This window comes from Alosa sapidissima, chromosome 15 (assembly GCF_018492685.1).
Source record: "Alosa sapidissima isolate fAloSap1 chromosome 15, fAloSap1.pri, whole genome shotgun sequence".
Taxonomy (NCBI): Eukaryota; Metazoa; Chordata; class Actinopteri; order Clupeiformes; family Clupeidae; genus Alosa; species Alosa sapidissima.
In genome coordinates, this window is record NC_055971.1 from 22,719,179 (window position 1) to 22,735,211 (window position 16,033).

The 16,033-nt window shown below is 44.7% G+C and overlaps 2 protein-coding genes across 4 annotated transcripts in view; both read left to right on the forward strand.

The window, feature by feature from the left end:
* Nucleotides 1–16,033, forward strand: part of LOC121684202 (14-3-3 protein epsilon) — a 29,717-nt gene that overhangs the window by 13,366 nt on the left and 318 nt on the right. Inside the window, exon 6 of the mRNA XM_042064168.1 lies at nucleotides 2,857–2,867. Coding sequence (XP_041920102.1) covers nucleotides 2,857–2,867 — 11 coding nt within the window. The remainder of the gene's footprint in view (nucleotides 1–2,856; nucleotides 2,868–16,033) is intronic.
* The window catches only part of myo1cb (myosin Ic, paralog b), a 45,691-nt gene continuing 30,644 nt past the window's right edge, over nucleotides 987–16,033 (forward strand). Inside the window, exons 1-2 of one of the 3 annotated variants that reach the window (XM_042064160.1) lie at nucleotides 987–1,093; nucleotides 1,282–1,459. In XM_042064160.1, coding sequence (XP_041920094.1) covers nucleotides 1,370–1,459 — 90 coding nt within the window. In that variant the 5' untranslated portion in view covers nucleotides 987–1,093; nucleotides 1,282–1,369. Of the gene's footprint in view, nucleotides 1,094–1,185; nucleotides 1,460–4,185; nucleotides 4,681–16,033 lie in introns of those variants that run through there. The other 2 variants (XM_042064159.1, XM_042064162.1) reach the window with 2 other exon arrangements.

Here is a 16,033-nt window from a genome sequence, read left to right on the forward strand (position 1 = left end):
GTTAAAGCTGACCAAAATATGCCTGATTTATGTCGAATTTGAAAAATATCTGACGGAGTTGACATGAATTGAGGACAGATTTTGAAAGGCTGTTGTTAATGTATAAAATAATGCAATGTTCACTTTAAGTATTTTGTGATATTTTATTAAGCCATCCAATTAACCTCATAATCATATTTGTGCATTTTGGGCATTTTAAAACACTTTATTTTTGCAGTTTGATACTGTAACCTCTGCGGAGGACGAGTTAATTTGCATGGGCTTTCATTGTACAGTGCCGGTATTTTATGAAATTACTATGAAATAATAATATAAATATAGCCAAAACTAAGAGTCTAAACATACACAAGTCTTTCATATCCAACTTTTAAAGCCTTTTTAAATGAAATAATTTATTATTTTTTAAGGGAAATTGCAACATTTTGATGGGGGACATGTTTTGTCCCTTATCTGAAGAATCAGTGATATATATATATATATTCATTTGATTATGTTTTTTGACACTGCCATCAATCCCAAATGTCGGAGGCAAAGGTCACCCTTTTCAGAGTCAAATTTGTGGGGTCAGCAAAGGTTGCACCCACATTTGTTCTCACATTTGTCCGTCAAACATGTAGGCTGAATGAGTGGCATAAGGGCCCCCCAGCCCTGCAGTCCAGACAGACGTCCAATATAAACATTTAGTCCTCCCTGTGGGGAGAAGTGGTGGCTATTTGTTTTTGTGTTTTTGTTAAAGATGTGAAGGAGCATGCGGGGAGGACTATGCGCGCCTCCCCTACTGCACATCCAGGGGAAGCGCAGTTCCTCCGGTGTTTACCATGGGAATGTGCAAGACAGGATGCTGAAACTTGGAGGAAGCGCTGACGGGCAAGAGCCAGAGAAAGAGAGGGAGAGAGAGAGAGAGAGAGAGAGAGAGAGAGAGAGAGAGAGAGAGAGAGAGAGCGTGCACGCTCACGAGTCAGATGGGGGCTCGGGGCCGAGGCGAGACATCAATTACTCTGCAGAGGCTGGCCTGGCAGTGGGAAGAGACCCTGACCCTTTCCATGTCCCGAGCTTCGGAGGAAACGCGCAAACGCCGCCTGCTCAGCAACAGGTAACACCTCCTTACTCTCCCCCTCTCTCTGTCCCTCGCTCTCTTTCACTCCCCAACACTCACTCTTCCTCTCCTTTTACTGGACAGCCTGCAACTGTGATCCTCGCTTCTTTTTACGAGTGTTTCATTGTCCTCTGTTCTGCTCTCGTGGTCGGCCAACTTTCTCCCTCTCCCGTTTGAACACATAGGATCCACTGAGGCGCACGTGCGGGCTTTTTCCCCAAAGTGACTAACAGCAGGGGTGGAAGGACAGGGACAGCAGCGAACACAGTCAACATGATGGAGCTGAAGATCCAGCTGATCCCCACGGGGGAGATCATTCTGTCTCCCGGAAAAAATGGAGAAAGCTACTGCCACAACTGCAAGGTCAGCTCACTCATAACTCTGTGCCTTAGAATATCACAGATGCATTAATATGCCGGTTTTTTTAAAGGTTCTGCATCTGCCTGTTGAGGTGACATTAACACATAGGCCTGTCAATAGATCTAAGATCTCAGGGTTCTAAGCTCTGTGTGAAACAACAATGGGTATATTAATTAAAGCAACGCAATGTAGTTTATCTTTTACCTTAAATTAACAACTCATGTTGGTGCCATGCTGACTTAAGAGAAGAATAATGGAGTGTCTGACATTGTTGTTGCATACCCAGAACTCCTGGTATTTTACTATGCTGTTGTGGGTAGAAGCAGGCCATTTTCGTCGGATAAAGACAAATTTGGTACGCCTTTAGCACTCAGTATGATGAAGCTTAACCAAGATGTTGGAAATTGACATTGCATGGGCTGTGATGTAGAGATGGCCTGCCATGTGCTCGGCTCCCTGTAGGGGGAGATAAATCAATTCCACTCCCATTTGACTTGATCAGGCTGGTTAGCCTCAGGTGGTGAGTGCACAGTGGATCTTTAATGTTGGGTGTATGGATGAGAAGCATGTGAATGACAACGTGATGTTGCCTGAAGAGATTAAAAGAGCAAAAGTATGGCATTCTGTGAAAGTCAGGCAGCATAAACGTTTGCTTTTATATGTACAGTGCATCGAACCCTGAGTTGCTATCTCCACGATTTCCTCATACTGGTATGAAGGAGACAAATGACATTGAGGTGGGTGTAATAATAACACAATCTAAAGAATGCAGGATGTTGGCTTTCCCTGGACCATCAAGTCAAAATAACAGATAGTGTTGAACTTTAGGAAACATCACAGAGATACATAGCGTCCAAAATATTGTTTACTGCAACCTACCTTCATATCTGTGGTATATGGCAGAGTGCTAAAGATCCTCTTCTGGGTAAAGCATTTTTCAGATAGTTTGTGAAAAGTGTTATTCAAGCATGGGTGCCAGGTGGCAAATGACTAAAAAAGAACTGCAGCATGTTTTAATAGACAGTTTTGTTGTTTAGGAGTTTCCATGGAGCCATCTACCATGGAGATATCTTGGAGGCAGAGGGTTTCTTTACATTGTAGAGGGGAAGGAGCTATAAGACATTAGGTAGGCTACCACTAGAAGCAGTGTAATAGTGCCTAGAAATGACTGCACATTTGATCACAGGCTATTTTTATGGATGATTATGTATATAATATTAAGGGAGTCATGCAGTTAGTTGGTTGTATTTAAATAGTAATCGCTTGGGAAGGAATGTGTCTGGAATGCACAGGAAACACTAAAATACAGGAGTGGAATATTTTCATTAACATTCCTCTAAGGTCACATCACCCTAGTGTGTGTGTGTGTGAGAGAGAGAGAGAGAGAGAGAGAGAGAGAGAGAGAGTGTGTGTGTGTGTGTGTGTGTGTGTGTGCGTGTGTGTGTGTGTGAGAGAGAGAGAGAGGAGGAAAAGAGGGTGGGTGCAGGGGTTGTAGTGGGTGAGAGAGATTTAAGGATTTGATGATACATAGTTACTTAGTTGTGGCACAACCTGTTAAGTATGTTGGAGATTCCTTAGGTGGCTTCGTCTCTGTAAATCTATTAATACACTGCTGTGTAACATCGATAAATAACCATTGCCATACAGTCTGTTAAGACGGAACACACCCTGAAGTCCAGCCTGTCTGTCCGGCACTGCCCTGTCAACAGGATGTAACCTTTCCTCTCTGCTTTGCTTGCTGTGCAACCACCCTTAATGCAGGGCTGTGGTGTGTGCATTTGCTGACTAAAACAAATCTGTGATGAAACAGTATTGATCATTTCATCCAGTGACCGTGGTGTTGGGTTACAGTACTGCGCTGCTCTATGTGAAGGCTTGCCTCGGCCTCAGGGGTCACCTTCATGAGAGCCACGGTATTGATTAGCCTATCTATGCACTGCTCTTGATTTGAACCAACCAGTGGAGTGTTTAATATAGACTGGATAAAAAAGTCTCAGGTTCAGCCATACAATGTCTCTATCAGCTTGTTTACAAACTTCATTGACCATAAATATTCAACTGTTGAAAGGTTGTTTAAACATTGGATGTAGGCCTACATCTTCCTCCTTCCTTGGGCCTCAGTTCCCATGGTTAAGTATACAGTTGCAGTAACAGTGGTCTTGTCAGCAGGGGGTAATATAATGCAACCATACCAGACAAAAGTTGCCACTAAGGGTGAATCCAAAGTGTTGATATCTGTCTTTAGAGGCTCATTTCACAATAACTTTACTCTGCTAAAATGATAGATAGATAAGAGATAGGCCTAGATAAAAACTGAACAAAAGTAATACAAATGTTTTAATTACTTTAATTACTATTACAACAGTGGACACACATACAGATAACACTTTAAGAACAATTTTATTCATTTTAGGAACTTTATGTCCATATTTATAGATTATTAATGAAAAGAAAGGCCTGCCCGCTAATGGCCATGCGAGGAGTTCAACAGGCTATGAAAATCTAGTGTGACAGATAGGCTGCCATTAAAGACAGATTATCTGCAAACGACATCAGACGAATTTCAACTGCTGGGGGGGAAAAAATGCAGCAATCACAGAAAAAAACTGTTCAGCTCATCCTAAGGTGTTCTTCGCCAAGGCTACATGAATAGCTTTGAATTGTCTTGATATCATCACAGCGTGGATTGGTTTGAAGAACTTCCTGGTATTAGATAGTCTTAGGTAATGTTTGAAGGGAGGGAGGAGAGATAATGTGAGCAGTTGTTCCACGACAGTGGTCCAAGCTCCAAAAGTAGCCTAAAGAATGTACATTATATGTAGCCAACTGTAAAGCGTTGTAAGTTATAGCCTACACTAGCTACAAAATTGTTGGTTTTTCTATTGATGCAAGTGCCTTGAGCATTTTTCTAAATAACGAGGAAATAGCTGAGCAAGGACTGGTCTGTCAAAATTAAAGTGTGATATATTAACCTAAGCTGTCATTTTCGTAGAGTAGCCTAGGGAAAGTCCTATGAGGAAAGGGGAGTAAGAGAAGGACGCAGAGTGTTGGGACTATCCACAAGTCTCTGAGGACCGTCTGAAGGACAGGACGACGGGATTAATATTATAGTTCCACGTACTTAAGGAAATTCACATGAATGTTGCCATCAACCATCTACCGGTGAAGAACATTTTTCATTTAGGAGAAGCACATTTGTCGTGCTTGAAACAGAACTTCATAAGGTAGGTTTCATGAAAACGTTTGCGAATGTCTCATTCACCCACGACATGCTGTGACACGCTTCAGGATTTGGTAGCCTCCTCGGAGCGTTTTAGGACTTTGCATCTACGATTGAATGAAATATGCTATAACATGATCGGCAGAACGTTCTTCACGATATAAGGTCTTTCACGATGTAGTGATTGTGTATGAGTCATATCACATGGATAGTGCCAACATTTGCTTCGCCATAGTTTGAATGACGGGTTGGTCTCATGAATAATGAGTCTGTTCAAATGACTCTCAGGTCATTTATGTCTCGTGTCACTTTTGTAACTTTGTTTGACAACACAGGGTAAGGTGTTCAGACCTATTTGACCCTAATTTTCATCGTATAGGCTACTATTGTTTATGCGCTATAGGGTGGACTCAACCACACCTATTGGTACTTAAAGTTTACCATGTTACCATGAGCGCATTTCAGCTCTTCGAGCTTTTCAACTTATTGCGATGGGTAGCCTATATCTAGACATATGTGAATTGATGTAGGCTACCGATACAACATTCAACACATCACTTGAATATTGGACAAAGTCGAGGATGTGTATGTGAGTGTCTGTCTGTAAACGATTCTCCATAGTTTGCCATGGCAAGCACTATTTTGCTGGCATCATTCCATCTCATGCTGCAAACCACTTTGACTTCTATTTTCAGCAAACTGCTTTAAGTTATGGCAAGCTTCATGGCCACTCATTGACCTGATGGATCTTCTTTACTGAGAGAATACACTCAATTTGGGTGGTGTTGGATTATCTTTCAGTTTGTGGAATGTCTTTAACCTCCCCACATAAGTCATATCTGTATGTATCTAATCTATGGCTGTGTATGAGAGAACAGCCTGGCATGCTGTTCTTCAGTGGACTGTGGCGTTGGATTATCTTTCAGTTTGTGGAATGTCTTTAACCTCCCCACAAAAGTCATATCTATATGTATCTAATCTATAGCTGTGTATGAGAGAACAGCCTGGCATGCTGTTCTTCAGTGGACTGTGGACCCCTCCCCCTCTGTCACACATGTGCTGTGGGCATGTCATATGAAGCACAGTAGATGTTTTACTGATGGTCAGATATTAATCCAAAAGTCCGAAAGCAGAAAGGGAAGAAAAGGGGGAAAACAAATCCATCACGGAAGGCTGTGTCATCTGCAAGCTAGTGGTAGTGACATATCAAGGGCGTTTTGAGGTCGTGTCCGCATCTCCCACCCAGCTTTCCACATTACTGTTTATGTTCTCGTTAATTCAGTTTAAGGATGTGTTGGTCTTGTTTGTAGCAGCATGCTGTCAGCAGCTAATTTTGATCCGCAATCAATGTCAGCTCTGTCAAATAATGTTGTTGCTGTTTGCTAATTGAGTTGGAACTAAATGGAACAATGTCAATAGAGTTTTCCATAACAATGCAGGCAAAGTCTATGGACTGTGCAGCATTGCTTTTACATAATGGCACTAAGATGCTGTTTGCCGCCAGACTGACATTATAGTCAGATTCTGTCTGGTTTTGGTTGCTGAAAAAAGGATTGTGCTGGGCCGAGCTTTTTTCCAGCTGTTTCTCAAGTGTTAGGAATCTTCCTAGCTCTTACCGCACAGTCAAGTTTGCCGCAGACTGCAGCAAAGGTCAGTGGAACTCAGATTACTGTTGGTTTGATTTTACAGTTTTTGAACCATGCTTTAGTTATAGAGTGCCTTTTCAAGGGAAATCTCTCCCATTGTCCTGTTACGTAATGTACAAATCGACTATCTCACTGTTGAGGACATGGGTTGATCTGTAAGCCTTAGCTTCTCTATTGCTCTGTCAAAAGCAGCTGTCAACTTTTTTGGTGGTCTCGAGAGACTTCAGACAGGACACACCTGGCTGCTGTGTCTCTCTCTCTCTCTCTCTCTCTCTCTCTCTCTCTCTCTCTCTCTCTCTCTCTGACGGGAAACTGCCAGGATCTAGTCACCACTTTGCCAAAATGGGTTTCTCTTTCTGCTGTTTACCGTGTGTTGAGCCTCTCCGGAGTCATTCATACCCACTTAAACCAGCCAACTGCCAATCTCATAATAGTAACGGCAGTAAGTCAAACAATGTTTTACGTAAATAAGATGGTGAATGTGATCTTAATTCAAAGATATGAGAATAGCCGATAGAGGATTGCACGAGAGTGTGTTCCCGAGTTAAAATATGGGGTGGTATGGACATGCTTGGTGTATACTCTAAACTACAGGCAAGGCCGTGTGTTTACAGAATAGCGGTTTGAAGCATACGGGAGATATGGGTAGCAGAGGGTGAAACAGTGTGTGTGTGTGTGTGTGTGTGTGTGTGTGTGTGTGTGTGTGTTTGGCTGGGAAAGGAGCGTTTGTCAGTGTGTCCTGTGGTGAGTCACAGGCTTGCCGTAGGATCGGCAGTTTGACTCCATTTAGCTGTGGCTTTTCCACTCAGAGTTTCCCACTGAAGAAAGGGCCCCACCCTTGGTCGTGGCCCTGCTCCGCATCAAGAGGAGGAGAGAGGGAAAAAAGAAAAGTGTGTGTACCGTACGACTCTGCCACGGTGTTTAAACAGTCCTGGTGATTCAGAGTGTAACCGTTTGTGTAAAACTGACCAGTCAGCACAGCAGTTTTTTTTGTGTAGCGTACGTTGTCTGTTAGTGTCAAACTCTATGACCCATGCCTGTGCATGTTTCTTACTCACGTTTATGTGAGGAAACCACTACTGTGTATTACGCTAAGTGAATTTGTTATGCTGGTTACTCTCGGTGCTACACACACATGTGCACAGACACACACTGGATACATTCAACTTCAAATAACTTGAGGTTGTGTGAGAGACTTCTTTTTTCCTGCGTTTCATTCTGGCTGGCTTTGCGGTATTTAACTGATAGAAATATCTAGGCAACTTCTTTGTCAAATTGGAAACTGTCCCACTCATGTTACATTCCTGCTTTATAACCCCTGATGGGTTCTGAGAGTGGGAATAATGATCCATCAATAAAAACTTATGTTTGCATAATCATAGAAACCCAGCAGTTTATATGAGCAGACATTAGAGGTCAATAGTGCAGCAGTGGACAGTTGGTGGTGACTGCAGTGAAAAGTCAGTAGAATATGAAACAGACATGGCTGTATGGTGGGCATTACAGTAGATTGCTATACGGTATGTTGCTTTTGTTATCTTTTTAAAATTAACTTTGGTCCTTTATATTTCAGCCTATCCGTAGTACCACTGGGATGGAGCAGGTAGGTGTTTTGGAGAGGAAACTCAAACTCTTTCCCTATGGCGTTACCCGTAGTGTGTTCCCGTGAGGTGTGTGAACTTTTCACTTTTCACTTAGTTTGCACCATTAGTTCTTATCACAGAACATACTGATACCGACCCTAAACCTCGCTCTCACTCCCACTCTCTCCCCATGTGTAAATCACCCTACTGTGCTGAGAGACCTCGGAGGCTGTGTGGTCGTGATTCCTATCCCCTGCTGTTTCTGATTATGCACATACCGTGACACCCGCGACCCTGCCTGTTGAGCACCCAAGACACTTGCATGGCAAAGTTCACAGGCTCTCCCCAGTCTGTCTTTTTTTTTTTCGGTTCCTATCTATCTTTATTAGGGGAGCGGAGAAAGCACTGACTCTGACTGCCCTCCTTTCACAGACCTTGTGGATGTTAACCTTTAACCAGACGGGCCCAGTGGTTAGCGATAAGCACTGTATGTAATCCCTGCCAGGTGTGGCCTGGCTTCCACCTCAATGAAATGAACTGAGTAGGGAGGTAGGGCGAGAGAGATCTACTGATGGGGAGTGAAAGTGTTGTCACACCTAGCTGGATGGGTGGGAAGGGGAGTGTGTGTGTGTGTGTGTGTGTGTCTGTGTCTGTGTCTGTGTCTGTGTCTGTGTACGTGTCTGTGTACATGTATGTGTGTGCACACGTGTGTGCGCGCATGTGAATGCGCGCGCGCATGTGTGTGTGTGTCTGTGGCGACACCGGTGGCGGGAGCATCCATCAGCAGCGTATACTCTGACTGACAGGGAGAGGATCGCGCCCAAGAGCCACTGCTAAACAGGGCACAGCTATGCGAGCAGCGCGGAGCTGGGGAGATAAACGTCAGAATTGTGCAACAGACCATTAACTCATCTTGCAAAACAGGACAGCCAGGACAGCGGGATGGAACCCAGACATTCCTCCGCTATAAAGGGGGGAAATTCCACTGCCGGATCTCTGGAATGGTGTCTTTGAGCAGCAGACTGATGGGAAGGGAAGCATGTAGGCTGTAGTATAGATCCACAGGTGGAGTGCAGACCTGCTAGGACTTAGGCTATGTTATTACATAACGAAGTGAGGTTAAATTATCGAGGCTAAATTGAATACAGACCCCAGACATGGATCTTGTGACCACTGTCTGCTGTCAGATTCTTCGTGAAAGACGCACTCTGTGTCAGTCTGTGTACGCCGTTAAACTGATAATAAAGCACACATCCTGTCATTCATTTCTTTCTAGGAGGTTTCCCTCAGAATTCACAATGTGAGTAGGGAATCATTGTTTTCTGACCAAAACCGCTTTCTGACATTTGCTCAGGTTAAAGCTTGCATTCTGAGGTCAATTACCTCATCCGCCGTGGCCTTTAGAGAGAGAGAGAGAGAGAGAGAGAGAGAGCAAGCAGGTAATGGAATGCCACCCTGATACCACGGTGAAGATAAGTGGGGTATGCATAAACCAGGGCTTCTTGCCAGCGTTCTTCTTCACCCCTATGCTCAGCTCCCACTCTAACACCATCAATCTCAGAAAACAGACTGGGGCCTTATACCTGCACTTGAGGCCTGGATGATCCCAACACTGGAATCTCCAGCTTAGAGAATGCCATCCGTCAACCATGAATTATAAGTGGCAGTAGCTTGCTAATTTATGAGTTCAGACACCTCAGTATCTCTCTCTCTCTCCTTCTGTCCTCCTCAGCCTTGGAATGTTATTATCCCAAAGCATTTTGTTTTGTGGTAGAGCACCATAAAAGTCATTAGTGGATAATAATAATCACCCCGTGATCTGTCTGCTGAAAGACATCCCTATGTGTGGGTGTGGGTGTATCTGTGTGTGTGTGTGTGTGTGTGTGTGTGTGTGTGTGAGAGAGAGAGAAAAGAGGACAGAAGCAGCTGCATTGTGTTCTGCTTGACCCCATGATGATTCCATGTTTGGGCAACAGTTGTGTTGTGCAAAATTGCTGTGATGTTGTAATGTGGCTGTGAGTGCGTGCTCTTGAAACGCCTAGCACAGTGTCATGCGGTGAAGCTGCAGCCCAAAGTCTCCTCCCTGTAAGAATTCCTTTGGGATTCTTCTGCCATATTTCACAGAAAGCTGCACAGCAATCTCCTAGCATCACTCATAGTTAAGCATGAAGTGATTACAACATGCTGTGTTTTTACAGCCATAGATTGCAACCACTCATCATCTAAATTTGTCCTAGCAAAGTAATTGCGTCTCTCAATTAAGTTTTGAGAAACTTGAAGTCTTCAACCTTCGTCCAGTAGGACGAGCTTTTCAGGAAAGAGCATGACTGTTGTAGTAATAAAGTGACTGTATGCTTTTTTTTACCTGTAACCAACTACTCTCACTGAAAGTTGACTTTGACCCTGAGCGGTATTGGCTGTCCAGCAACCCACTGCGCTAGAGAGAATTATCTTTGTTGGTTCTTGGGACACGGTCAAAGGCATTTCCACTGGACGGAGTAGACGCATGCAGCATACAATTTAGCCAAAACACGCATCTTTTATCTAGAAATAGAATAATTAAACTAACAATAGCACTCTTCTGAAGCTTTTAAAGGGTTGTGTGGTTCAGTGACATATGCCCATTCATATGTGGGTGTGTATCTTGGATGATTATTAAAAGAACCCGGGAAATGGGAGTATGAGAATTGGCAGTTGTGTGTGAAATCGAATATTGTGTGTTTTGTCTAGAACTGTGGTTGTTTCACCACACAAATCAGTGGAAGAAGGATGAGCACTGTAAACAGGAAAGGCCCATGGTGGACATTTGGCAGAATCATAATGGATGTCTTATGCAAGCCACTTCCAATGCCTGTGCTATGTCAACAGAGAATTAGTGTTTCTAATCCAGCGTTGACGGCACAATAGCTTTCTTTTAGCAGGAGACAACATCAGCTATACCCTCCTATTGTCCCATCATGCCTACTGTATGTGTCCTAATGTGTGACAGTGCAGAATAAGGGGAGAATGGAATAAAAGAAAAGATAGGAGAAAGAGAGGAGAATGGGGGAGAGAAGAAAAGATAGGAGAAAGAGAGGAGAATGGGGGAGAGAAGAAAAGATAGGAGAAAGAGAGGAGAATGGGGGGGAGAAGAAAAGATAGGAGAAAGAGAGGAGAATGGGGGGGAGAATAAAAGAGGAGGATTGATGGAGCATTGGAATTGAATGAGAGGTGAAAAAGAGGAGTGAAGAGGACAGGAAGCTGAGAGCTGGTGTCACCCCTCCATCTTCCTTCCCAGTCGAGAGAGGAGTGGAACATGCCGACGAGTAGTGCTGTGGGAACCCCCTGCCCTGCACGCTGCTGCCTGACCTGCCCTTATAAGGCCTGCAGGGTATTAATACGCCCAGGAGGAGGAGGAGGAAGAGGAGACGAGGGAGGGAGGGAGGGAGGGACAGAGGGACGGCTGCCAGCCCACAGCTGCTCTAGCAGTGCAAGACTCACTCGAGTTGAGTCCCCCGCCCAGAGGGGCAGCATGGGGGCACAGTGCATGCCTGGGGATTGTGTGTGTGTGTGTGTGTGTGTGGAGGGGTAGGGGTGATTAAGGGAAGGGCAGAGACTTGACGGTCCGCTGGGATTTGGGAGAGTGAGATGCTTGGAGTTCTTCAGCTGCATGTCCCATCTCGTTCCCCCCCCCCCCATCACTGACCAAAGTGGCTGAGGGCTGAGAGATTACCCCGAGAGAATGCATTGTACCCCAGTAGTGCCCCTCCCTTCCTCACCTCCTCCTGGTTGGCTGCCAATACTCTGGCATACACTGGCCTTCCCCTTCCAGTGTCAGTGTGTGTAACATACAGTACATCTACATCTCATTGTATGCTCCTCAGATTGGAACTGTGGCCATAGTGAGTCAGCCAGCCAGCCAGTGTGTAAATGCATGTTTGGTTTACTAAAGGAAGATAAAAGACTGGCGTTGAGGAATGTCGTCTGGACTAGGCACTCTTTAGGTTTAGAAGCACCATTAAAAAGGCATAGAAGGTAATCTTGCTTGTGGTGTTACAGGCTTTCTCAATGCTGAACTTGAACTGGCAGGATTTGAGGACATCCGCATCCACTTCAGCAGCCAGAGCCAGTTGCTAAATCAAATGTTTCCAGTGCAAGCAATGAGAGCCACAACATCCTTCCTGAAGAGAAAGGACTTCATTTAGTTTTTTGGATTAGGCTTTAACTAAAATATAAACACTATCTTTGAAAAAGATATTGAGTTGTAGCATCACACTTGCAACTGTTTTATGTATTTTGTTATGTGTTATTGTGTCAGATTTACAGATTCCAAAATATATAAAGTACATAGTTTATGTATAATTATATCCGTCGTTTATTCACGTAAGGTTTCCATACTAAACACTAAATGTATATTTAGGTACCAGATGGCCAAGCTGGCTTTGATGTGCAGCCAAGATGACTTTAAGACCAGCCTGGACTCTTGGACTCGCGTTCTCTTCCTCAAAAGCTATACAACGTCAGCTCAGTGATTCATCACTAACACCTTTTCAAGATGGATTAGCGCTTTCGCTTGTGGATCGAAAGAAGCAATCAAGTAATTGGTGTTTCCGCCTCTCCAACTTAAGACTCCGACCCCCCCATATCCCAGCCGGAGTAATTGAGTGAAATCACGGGCCGTCAGAAATAATCGCTTTATGGAACACTTAAGGAAATGCCTGGGAAACCAGAGTGCTGGCTAGGCAGGAAAAAAAAAGATGTGGCGTCTGCAAGAGTGAAAAGCTCTAAGTTTGTGTGTGTGTGTGTGTCACTGTCACTGTGTGTGTGTTTTCTTATATATTCCTCCTCCCTCCTGTTGCAACAATTGATTAGGCCGGGATTCCACTCGCAGGCATTTGACAAACAGCATTCGATTAAAAGTGGGTGTGGGTTGTCATCTCTCTCTCTCTGTTCCAATAAGGCAGAAAGGGTCTGTGCATGCAGTGAGTCATGCTCCACTCCACTGTGTCTGGAAAGTTCTCACTTCTGAAAAAGGGCTTCGCTCCCAGTTTAACACAGAGAAGCAGACGCTCACACTCGAGTGGCATGCCATGGGTGATTCACCAAACCCGGGGACTCAGGGGGATTTAGGTGCAGTCACATCAGTGAGACAATCAGAGTCAGAGGGAGAGGCCGAGCACCACAGCTCTACCACAGGACTGATCTAAACGTGATCCATGACTCGGATGACTCTCAGGGTCATTGCTGGCCCACTCAGTGTTACATCATAACCTTACATATGTCATATCCTCTTTCTGCCTGCGTTGTGGCCCTGGGGCTTCCCCTATCTCAAGTCGTCTAATTTCAGCCACCATCTATTTCTTTCTTTCTTTCTTTCTTTCTTTCTTTCTTTCTTTCTTTCTTTCTTTCTTCTTCTCCTTCTTGCGGCACTCACTCGCCCTCACTCTCTTTTCTCAACCGGCTCTTTTTTACGCCCACATGGCTGACATTCTTGTGCCGTGACATCACTGCTTGACTAGCGCTCTCCTGCCTTCCCTCTGTTTTTTTCTGCCCTTTTCTTTTTCTTTTCTCTCCCTCCTTCCCTTTTTCTGTACATTCTTTCGCTCTCCATTTTTGACCTTGTAGGCTATTGAGTTCGTCTGCCCTAACAGTCATCCCTGTCTCTTTCTACTAATTTCCACCATGAATCTCTCTGTTCTCAATCTGATGTGCCAAGACGTCTGAGACCTTGTCCTCTACTTTGTAAGCACACTCCTCTACCTCCTCAGACTGCTGTGACTGGTCCAGTCTTAACTCAAATCAAGTTGTTTGAATTACTCAATAACTACAGACTTGTGCCGACAGACAGGGGAAGTGAAGGAGTCTAGCTGCTGGGATGGTGATGTCGACTCGCACTCAATCAGTCTGCAGGGCTATGACTCTACCAGACATCCTGGACCCTGTGCTCCGATGATTCCTACTGTAGCAATGCTCCTCCTCCTCCTCCTCCTGTTCCCACAAAGCTATGAATTTCCTCTGTTTTTCTTCGAGATCAAGTTACTCTGCCAAGGTGCTGAACTTATCCCTTAGAATCACACACTGGGCATTTAAAGGTGGAGAGTTCTCTGTGCCTTTCCTAATGACTGGGCTGGACTTTACATATGAGGCACAATAAAAGAGTGTGGTTGGACGCTGGTGGTGTCCTCACAGTCAGTCGTTCGGTCGGCAGTACTTTGGTTTTATGAGGAAATCTCTGTGGCTCTTTGCACAGACCAGTGTTTGGCGTCTGTCATACTGCCAACCTTTACTTTGCTTAATTACAAATTACTTAATTACTTTATATTTTAGATTAGGATCTGGTTGAACGTCACAGTTTAAGTGGAATAGAAGATAAGCCGTAATCCTCCACCCAATGCCCACAGGCCATTCACACTGGGTGGTTCCTTGATGACACTGGCTGTGCCAGAGCTTCTTCCAGTACCTCCTGGGTGCAGGGGGGGACTGCAACTGACCAGGCCTGAGCTGTTAATGTCCCTGAGCTGCCTAACTCTCTCACAATGACACTTGCAGACACACAAACAGCCACAAATAGCCCTGTGTGAGAGAGAGAGAGAGAGAGAGAGAGAGCATGTGGGTATATTTAGCTGACGAGGGAAAGCGGTGCTTAAAACAGTCAGGTGCAAAGGAACGCAACAGAAAACGATAGGGTTTCAGGAAGAGAGCAGTCTGAAAGACTAAGTGCTACACTATGTAATCGTCTAATTTCCCACACACATACATTTCCAAACACTTCTCCATGTTGGTGTGCCTGTCTTTTTGCAGATGCTACCACCCTGACACCAAGATCTAAAATGGCTGTGAATAAAAGCCTGCAGTGCTAATCATGGGTCTATATAGGCAATGTTATATGTATGGGTAGTGGTGGATATGCAGCAGCCCACTGGCTTTGAATGGCAGAGCTATATAGGGATTGCAGCAGAGGTGAACTAAGTCCAAATCTATCCAGAGCTCATTCACGCCGCACCAACTCTGGGCTCTGAGTGAGGAGAGATTAAGTGAGTGAGAGCATGATAGCTATGGAACAAGCAGATATGACAGCCCCAGCCATGCAGGCTGTGCACCTATAATCCTATCAGCCTATTGGGTGACATTAACCAGAGCAGACAGGGTCCCATAACATGCTGTGCGTGTCCTATTAAATTTGTGTCATGCACACAGGAAGCTTTGGATGAGGGAGAAGGGGCTGGGAATCGGAGTCTGTGTGTGTGTCTCTATGTGTGTGTGTGTGGCATGTCTCTATGTGTGTGTGTGGCATGTCTGTGTGTCTGTGTGTGTGTGTGTGTGTCTGTGGTTTGTGTGTGTGTCTGTGTGTGGTGTGTGTGTGGTATATGTGGGTGTGTGGTGTGTGTGTGTGTGTGGGGGGGGGGGGGGGGGAGGTCCCCAGATAGGAAAGAGAGATGTTGCAGTGTGAGAGAGGAAGTGAGTAAAAAAATACACAAAGATGCTGAGAAAATAAAGATGGATTGAGGGGACTGGACCACGCAAAGAGATTAACAAATAATAATTAAAAAAAACAGCCCAATTTTCTACTTTCTCATGGAGTTTTCCCATTACCATGCACTAATGCTGGTGCTTTTCCTTACAGCAGTGAGGAAGCACTTCCTCTGTGTGTAGTAGCTGGCGGTTGACTAATGGGTGTTTAAATGTGTTTGCTCATGTCTCTCTGGCTTTTCCTGCACTTGGATGTGTTGTTGGCCCTGTCAGTAGAGCACCTTGCAAGTTTCTGGCACACTCTACTGCTGTTAAACCTCTTTTAAGTTGTCCTTAGTTGACAAGAGAGAGAGAGAGAGAGAGAGAGAGAGAGAGATGTTGAGTGAGAGAGAGAGAGAGAGAGAGAGATGTTGAGAGAGAGAAAGAGATGTGTCATTCTGTCCTCAGGCCCAGTGGACTAATTGTCTTGTAGTTGTCTGATCAAGGCTTAGCAGTGATGAGTTCTGATCGCCCGATGTGAACAAAGGGCCAAGGGCGAGACTGACGACTATAAAAAGGAGATCTGATCAGGGTGCAGGCCTTGGCCAAAGCAAATATGCAACCTTAGCATTTAGCGCTGTTGGGTTTGTTTACATGGTTGTCATGACAGCCAGCCGCAGAGTTTTTGTTTGTTCCTAAC